This window comes from Engraulis encrasicolus, chromosome 19 (assembly GCF_034702125.1).
Source record: "Engraulis encrasicolus isolate BLACKSEA-1 chromosome 19, IST_EnEncr_1.0, whole genome shotgun sequence".
Lineage (NCBI taxonomy): Eukaryota > Metazoa > Chordata > Actinopteri > Clupeiformes > Engraulidae > Engraulis > Engraulis encrasicolus.
Window position 1 is genome coordinate 41,439,770 of NC_085875.1, and position 9,016 is coordinate 41,448,785.

A 9,016-nucleotide genomic window follows, 5' to 3' on the forward strand; every position below is an offset into this window, starting at 1 on the left:
TTTTTTTATAGTAAGGTTTCACGGGTTGTACAAATGATATGCATGTACACGGCTATTATTATTTCAGGCAATGTGATATGGAATCTTGTTAACAAGCAGCGCCACAGAATGTTTTAATTTGACAAAAGAGGACCTATTTATGTGAATGTGTTTCCTCAATGAAACTGCTGCTTTGCAATTATCTTCTCGTACCACCATGCCGTTTAGAAACTCCCTTTTGTTGTGTGTGTGTGTGTATATGCGTGTATGTGTGCGCACACGCGCGTCTGTCTGTGTGTGTGCGTGCATGTGCGTGCATGTCATTTTGTCTGTGACTGTGTGAATGAGAGAGAGACTATAAAAATGAAGTGAATGAGTGTGAGAGAGTAAGAGACAGTCGGAGAAAGACAAAATGGTCATGCAGTCATGCGTAATGCTCTATTTTTCTACACCACCTACCCCCTTTTACTTTTTTGTCTTCCCAAATAGCCCTTTCATGCCACTCATTCAACCTTCATGCCTCCGCTGACTTCTCCTCTTCACCCCCCACCCCCACCCCCACCCTCACCCCTCTTCTCCTCCCGCCTCCCCCCTCCACAGAGACGGACTACCCCTACCCCCTGGAGGAGCACAGCCCCTCCATCCCGGTCTCGCCCCCGCTGCCCCTCTCCGTCTGCCCCATGCCCAGCGTGCCGCCCTCCCCGCAGCCCGTGCCTCACCTCCAGACGCCCTTATCCGACTCCGGCGCCCCCCAGGCCCAGCTGCGTGTGGCCAGGGAGTGCCCCCAGAGTGCCAAGCCCCCCAGCGGCTCCCGCTCTGGGGCGCGCACCAACGCCTCATCTGCCGGAGGGTTCCCGCACCGCAAGGACAAGAAGCCGGGCGGCCCGGGCAGCGCCAGCGGGACGGGCCTCAAGCAGCAGAAGATCTCCCGTCGCCGGGCCACCAACGGATGGCTTCCGGTCGGCGTCGCGACGGAGAAGGAGGTGTTCGTCGTGGTACGTTGAGCTTCCATTCTAACTCATGGACAAAAACTTTAAAACGTCCCCAGAGGCCGGCTTACTTACTTTCTTATTTACCTACAGTATTTGTTTCTTTATCATTTCTTTGTTTGTTCATGTTTGTTTGTTAGCTTGCTTCTTTATTTGCTTATTTATTTATCTTTCTACGTTTTCAAAGCAAGATGAAGTCAGGGTATAGGGAGGCCAGCTCTATGTTTTTTTTGTTTACTTCTACTTTGCTTTAAGTTGTGCTGTTAGAGACACAGAATCTTGCTTGCCTGTCTGTGCCGCAAAGAGAAATGATTTCAATTCTCCAACTTAATGGAAATCAAGAAAGCAAGCATCTGTTGCAAGCAAACAAATTATGCAGACAAATAGTGTGTGTGTGTGTGTGTGTGTGTGTGTGTGTGTGCGTGTGCGTGTGCGTGTGCGTGTGCGTGTGCGTGTGCGTGTGCGTGTGCGTGTGCGTGTGTGTGTGCGTGTGCGTGTGTGTGTGCTTATGTGTACTATGTGCACGCTTGTGTTCCTCAGTTAATGGAGTGTGGCTGTATTGCAGCCTCAGAGAGCCACAGAGAATTTAAAAATCATTCCAGTTGGAATTCAGTGCAAACGTGTTTATTCATGCTGCATAATCAATGTGTTTTTATGTGTGTTATTTCAGTGTAAATGTGTGTGTGTGCATGCATGTGCATGTGTGTGTGTGTGTGTGTGTGTTTGTAATAATTTCTTTGTGTGTGTGTAATCATATTTGTAGCTCTTCTTAATTGGGGGTTGTAGTGTTGATGGTTCATGTACATTAATTACATTAGCAAGCTGGTATCCCTCATCCAGCTATTATATCTCTTTGGGGGGTACTGAGTCTTGATTGTGTTTATTGACTGCCCTCTGTACTGAACGATGTGTGTGTGTGCGTGTGCATGTGCTTGTGCGTGTGAGAGAGAGAGAGAGAGAGAGAGAGAGAGAGAGAGAGAGAGACAGAGAGAAGAGTGAGCTCAGTTTTATTTGTCACATACTGAGCTGCAGTCTGGTCAACTGCATAACGTGTGTATGTATGTATGTATTTGTGTGTGTGCGTGTGCATGTGCGTGCATGGCAGGGCGAGGAGACGATGGTTCTGCGCCGGTGTTACGAGGCGGTGCAGAGGGCGGGTGATGTGATCCATGTGAGGGACACAGTGCTGCTACGCTCGGGGCCACGCAAGAAGTCCCTGCCCTACGTGGCCAAAGTCTCAGCCTTCTGGGAGGACCCTGAAACTGGTCAGTGCCAACAGAAATACAGAGTCCAATATCACATCAAGTTGGGTACAAATACAGAGTCCAATATCACATCAAGTAGGGTAGAAATGCTAGGTATTTCTTTGTGTTTAATTTTTGCATTTATTTGTTACTATCATGAATAATGTTTCCTTGGTTACCAAACATGATATCTTTGCATCTAAGAAAGGAGAAAAAAAGACAAGGTCCTCATCCCTGGAATTTCTCCGGTTTGCGGATATTAATCCTTTCCTTTCATTTATATCCAGCACCCGCAACATTTTTTTTAGGATGTGCCCGCACCTCACATTTTTTAACTATGTTTGCACATTAACTAATTTCCGATGGGCTTTCTATGGGACTTGTTATGTCATTTTTTTAAGATCAGAATCTTCATCTACGCCACCTAAACTATTAATATAGGCAAAAGAATTGCATCATCTCCGTACTTAACTTTTTCTCTAAAGTGTCTACTGGACCAGTATGGAAAGCAAATTTTATTTATGTAGCGCATTTCATACAGTAGGGGAGGTCAATGCACCTCACATAAAATAAAATAAAATCACAAGGAATAAGGTGCTTGTAAGACGTACGCGGATATTTTAAAATGCATATATTTTTTATTTGTTTACATGTTAACACGACATGTGGATAAAAATACAAAACTCCATTGTGACAAGTGCATTTTAGCCCCCTAAATGGGTTTTTTTTAAGAACGGAGGTTTGAAATGCACAAACTCTGGTTTATGTGTAAACGAGAGGCAAAAACCAAATATCCTCATGTGTAAACAGCTGCTAAAAGATATAAGACCATATCATTACCAGAAGTGTTTCATTGTAGTATGAAACATAAAACAACCACAGTGGAGTGGAGTGGAGTGGAGATCCCTGCTAAGCTGTTCAATTCTCCCCTTTTTTGTTCATGCTTTCAGTGGAATGTGCCTCGTTCATTTTTTTCTGAATTGTTTCGGTGAGGTAAACAGAAACGAATCGCCTCGAGGCAGTGACAATGCCATATTTTTTTTCAAAATTTCATAACGAGAGCTGTATTGTTGAGCTTTAGTGTTGTTTCTTTGTTAGCGAAATACCACAAAACCAGACAGATTGTTATTGATTGACAGTTGTTATCAGTATTTAGCACGCCATTGTAAAACTTCAGCACTACCACATAGTCTCCTTTCCCATCTTCCTCTTTTACCATCTCTCTCTCTTTTCCTCCTCATATGTTCTCTCTCTCTCTCTCTCTCTCTCTCTCTCTCTCTCTCTCTCTCTCTCCTCTGTATTTCTCTCTCTGCTGATTAATTATTGAAGGAGTAATTATCTTTAGGATGTTTCCTGTCTTATGGGAAATGAGTCCCTATGTGACGGTTGTATTTCTTCTCTCCAGCTAAAATCTGTTGACCACTGCACAGTATGCAGTATAGAGTGTAGGCTATGTAACGCATACACAGGCCTTAAAATAGTACAGCCTTTGTCTGTCTGAAAGTGGGAGGATTTGTCTAAGTGGCACTCGTGGGCAGTGGTAAACACTGGTGGTGGCAGTCATAAACACTGGTGTTGTGTGCGTGTGTGTGTGTGTGTGTGTGTATGTGTGCGTGTGCGTGTGTGTGTGTGTGTGTGTGTGCTCTTGCGTGTGTGTGTGTGCTCTTGCGTGTGTGTGTTCCACAGGAGAGATGATGATGAGCCTGTTTTGGTACTACCGCCCAGAGCACACTCAGGGGGGGCGCATTTCCAGCATGCACTGTGAGGTGAGTACGCTGCAAGCACGGGTTCACAACGCCACACCACACCACATTACACCACACCACAGCACAGCACACCACACCACACCACACCACACCACACCACACCACAGGTCCTCGACACAGCGAGCAGACCATACCACACCCCCAAAACCTGACACAGCAGAGCACACTACACAATATATATTCAAGACACAGCAGAACAGGTCTGGACTGAGGGAGAAATAGGGCCAGGGCACTTTTGTTCTAAAAGGGGCCCTCATAACTATCGTCGCAGAACTGACTCACCAGTGTGAGTTTTCACATTTCTGAAAATAGGGGCCCACGAGGCTGCGGGGCCCACCGGGAAATACCCGCTATGCCAGATGACCAGTTCAGCCCGGCAGCAGACCACACCACACCACACCACACCACACCATATCAGAGTCATTACAGCATAACAGAGCCCACCGCGCCACACGTCCCCGACCCAGCACAGCAGAGCACAAGTCACGTCGCCATGGGAACGCTTTGTAAACAACCCACTTCCTCTAATTCTGAGGCGCAGGAAAAGAAATAGCATGGCGTCGGCACACAGGCTTCCGTGAGGTCAAGAAGCCCGCAGGAACAAATGCGCTATTCAAAGAGAGAGAGAGAGAGAGAGAGAGAGAGAGAGAGAGAGAGAGAGAGAGAGAGAGAGAGAGAGAGAGAGAGAGAGAGAGAGAGAGAGAGAGAGAGAGAGAGAGAGAGAGAGAGACGGTGAAGGGCGAAGTGGGGTGTAAAAAAGCAAACAGCTCCAACACAATTCGCTCAGCCTGACTTGACTTGGTCCCTTGTGTTTTTGCCCAAGCAAGGCTATTAAGGGGCTGCTTGAAGGAGAGCTGCTGCTTGTTCTGAGGCCTGGCTGCAGGGAGACCAACAGGGGCGAGACAAAGTGGTCAGTTGTCCCGGGCCCTAGAATTGGGTCCCCATTACACTGCAAGCAATGCATTGAGTGGGCGGGAGGCCTTTCAGATGAGATCTGCCCCACGCCTGGCCAAAGCTGTCATCGGCCCTGTCTGGAGGACTGGCTGGCTTGCTGGAGCACTAGAGGTTACGCTGCTGATGGCATTTTATCTCTGATTGACCAGAGCTTGTTCCGACCATCACGTCGGCCGGGACGTTTGCTGCTGTGGCTTTGTAGATAATGTCCTGAAAGTGGCTCTGTTGCCTGGTGGATATAATGGCGGCAGACATGTCGAAGCAGGTTCACAGTATGCCGCTATAATAAACCTCATTGCAAATGACATGGCCCAGGAATGGACTCTTGTATAGTGCATGTGCTAAAAGCATATGCAAGGCTATTACATAATGTACCGGTAATCTTGTGGCTGTTTTAATTTTACACCGCGTATGCCGTATATGTGGGTAATTCTCTGCATAATTGTGCTATTAACATTCGGTAATCTCTGTGGACATGCATAGGATTTGTATGAATTCATTTGTTAGGTGAAAAAAAGAATGTTGAATTTTTAATGACCTCGTTCATTCACAGTCTTTTTCATTAAATGTTCATTATTAGTGTGACCTAAAATCAATTTCAGTTGTTGCCATCAATGGATAAGAGACTACAAAGGCTTAAATTGAAATGTAGGTGAAGGTCAAACCTTGGAGGGTTTTCTGTATTAGGGCTATAGCAACACTGCCTTATTATATAATATTTACATATACACTGTGAATTTCACAGTGTTAGTTCAACAATGGGGAGGGTAAAAACAGCACCATGAGGTTTAAATTCAACTCAAGGTGTTGAATTAACACTACAATATCTACTGTCCTCCTGCAACCTGGCCTGTCTCTTTTCGAAATCAGTTTTTATTGGCACTGTACTTGTGTGTGTGTGGGCATACAAGGACATTGACTCACTTAGCCCTTTGGTGTATATATCCACACAGTATGCATATAATACAGGAACTACAGTATACAAAAACATGTACAAATCTCTATATGAAATTGAATATTCTGTAGAAAGACCATGGTGTCATTTGAGGGGATTCAGTTTTATACAGACCAATTGGATCGGGTCTCGGGCATTGCCTGAAATTAGCCGCGCTGAAATATAATGGTGATTTGGGGTATATTTGCAAAGTAGTGTAGCCGGAATGAATAGCCAATTTTGCAACTTCACAAGTATATTATTGCAGCGAGACCTCAGGAGAGGATTCATAGGTATCCTTTTTCCGTGGTGAACGAAATAGTTTTAAAATGAAACAAAACAGAATAGGCTTTGGTGTAATTTGTCTGTATCTACTAATTAGTATCCACACTGTCTGACTCATCCTGTCAGATCAGGGCCCATATCGGTATTATGCTTAGGGGGTGGTATTTACGTAGAGCAGATTATAAAAGCCCTCCAGCTCTCTTTAATGAAGTCATGAGGAGTAATTATGGTGGAAAGTAATTAATCTTTGTCTATGAAAAAATGATTTACTGTCTTAAATATTTATTTATTCCTTTCTTTTCCATTTGTCTGCCCCCTATGAATTTCTCTCTCTCTCTCTCTCTCTCTCTCTCTCTCTCTCTCTCTCTCTTTCTTTCTCTCTCTCTCTCTCTCTCTCTCTCTCTCTCTCTCTCTCTCTCTCTCTCTCTCAGAATGAGATTTTTGCGTCCCGCCATCAGGATGAAAACAGTGTGGCCTGCATTGAAGACAAGTGCTATGTGTTGACTTTAGCTCAGTACTGTAGGTAAGCAATGCATCCTCCACCTCTCTCTCACCAACACCCAACACCCACTCTCGCCGGCATCAGCCTTTCCCCAGCGCTCTTCCCCCCACATCCTCCTTGCGCTGCTCTCCGTCGAGATCAGCATCAAAACCCTGGGATGAAAGCGCTCTTCAAGTCAATTGTAATCTCACTTGTGGTGGGAGGTTGGGGCGGGGAGTGGGGAGAGTTTTTAGCGTGTGACATTTAAAAACTCAATTTGCATTGCCTCACAATATCATTGTCACAAGTCCCTGCGCAGTCTGCCATTTGAGAGACTACCCCCCCCCTCTCTGCAGATTGCAGACTGATATTGGCTCCACCACCAGCTCCACATTTGTGTGACCCCCTCAAAACCATCGAGATGGCTCATCTCAAGGGATTATATTATCCATCTATAAAGAATTTGAATTTGAAGTCTCGCAAGGCAGTTGTGATGGATTCAGTGTGGGTTTTATTTTATTAATTTCATTCTCTGTCTCTGTCTGTCTCTCTTTTGCTTTCTCATTTTCTCTCTCTTTCTGACTCTCTCGTTCTCGTTCTCGTTCTCTCTCTCTCTCTCTCTCTCTCTCTCTCTCTCTCTCTCTCTCTCTCTCTCTCTCTCTCTCTCTCTTCTCATTCTCTTTCTTTTTCTGTTTCTCTTTATCTTTCTGTCTCTCTCTCCCTCTGTCTCTCTCTCTCTCTCTCTCTCTCCATAGATATTGTGCCTTGGTGAAGCGTCATGCTGACGGACTCCCCAAAAGCTCCCCGCTGGTGCCGCCAATGTCGCAGGGCTACTCGGTGCCCGCCCATCGCCGCGTGCCCGCCAACGTGGACCGCGATCTGGTCTTCGTCTGCCGACATGTCTACGACTTCCGCTACGGACGACTGCTCAAGAACCTGCAGTAGTAGCTCTGCAGAGAGAGAGAGAGAGAGAGAGAGAGAGAGAGAGAGAGATGGAGATATGGGGAGGGGTGGGATGTGTGGGGTTGGCTGCGCTTTAGATAGCACGAGAGTGAGGAGAGAGTGTGGGGAGGATAGAAAGGCATGAATATGAGAGAGAGAGAGAGAGAGAGAGAGAGAGAGAGAGAGAGAGAGAGAGAGAGAGAGAGAGAGAGAGAACGGGAGGAGGAGAAGAAAACACTAGTGAAAGATGGACGGCCCTTTTGACTGAGACCTGAGTCATTCCCTCCAAGATTTTCTTTTCGCCATATTCAGAAATATTTCCCACAATCCCAATAATTGGTTGTATTTTTTCTTTATGACCACAGGAATGAACTTCCACCACCAATGGGACTGCAGTTCCGTTCCTTTCGATCTTTATCATAAATTGTGTTCTGGATGATACGATGTTGGACTTACGGTCACAGTTATCCGAAAATGCATAAGTAAATTAATTTGATATCAGCACAGTAACAGTCATAACGAATACTCCTAAAGTCTTGGAGGGATTGCAGATTTCTCGAATGGTTTGTTGCATTAGAAAAATATACCAGTCATCGTCTCTGTGGAAGTGAGAGTGTGAGTGATTGGATTAAGTGGAAGCCATGAAACTGTATCAGAGTGATCAGACTTTTGGGCTGACACCTCGTTCTCTTAGCTGGGCAAAAATTAGAATCCCCAAATGTTGGACGTTTTTTGTAACCTGAGATTCACACAATATGAATTTAGTCTAAAAAAATATGGTGGCACAAATACTTTTTTGCATACAAACAAATGCCATAATATTATCATAGTTTGAGAGTCAACCTATAACTTGTTGATATATTTATTATTTGGTTTTGTGGATAGTGGTTCTTTTTAAGACAGCAAAGAGCACTTGTTATGGGGTCAGAATTGAAGGTACAATTGTAACTGACCACCAGGTCTTGACATCTTTTTTTCTGTGTGTGTTAAAAGTCGCCCATATTGGATCTAGTGCATTGAGATCTATTTATTTATGAGAGGTTAGAAAAAAATGTATTTATTTTTTGGAAAAAAAAAACGTAATTTAAGAGCTATACAGATCAGTTTCTTGTATTTTGGAAAAGGAAAGATTAAAAAGGAATCAGTAGGTCCTCATTCCTGAATTGCCCTTGTTTGTTCATGATCGAGAAGGAAGCCCCCACATCTTTATCTCCCCCCCCCCCCTCACGCTACTTTGGGAGTCAATGGTGACCAGAGACTCTTAAAACTGGAGGACCAAACAATCCCAGGGTTCCCGCAGGAAGTGGTCTGTACCGGGCCCCCCCGTTTCCACCCAAGACCCTTCCTACCGTAGACATATATAATGTTGTTTTATGTCTATGCTTCCTAACCGTGTTTGATCGACCAATGATACAACAGTGTTGTCTCTTAACTCTCCAATC

The 9,016-nt window shown here is 45.0% G+C and overlaps 1 protein-coding gene across 4 annotated transcripts in view; it reads left to right on the plus strand.

The window, feature by feature from the left end:
• bahd1 (bromo adjacent homology domain containing 1) overlaps nucleotides 1-8,729 on the plus strand; it is a 55,065-nt gene extending 46,336 nt beyond the window's left edge. For all 4 annotated transcript variants that reach the window (XM_063184441.1, XM_063184445.1, XM_063184444.1 and 1 more), the window contains exons 3-7: nucleotides 580-974; nucleotides 2,074-2,233; nucleotides 3,899-3,978; nucleotides 6,583-6,674; nucleotides 7,388-8,729. In XM_063184441.1, the coding sequence (XP_063040511.1) occupies nucleotides 580-974; nucleotides 2,074-2,233; nucleotides 3,899-3,978; nucleotides 6,583-6,674; nucleotides 7,388-7,577 (917 nt within the window). In that variant the 3' untranslated portion in view covers nucleotides 7,578-8,729. The remainder of the gene's footprint in view (nucleotides 1-579; nucleotides 975-2,073; nucleotides 2,234-3,898; nucleotides 3,979-6,582; nucleotides 6,675-7,387) is intronic.
• The last annotated feature ends 287 nt before the right edge of the window (nucleotides 8,730-9,016 follow it).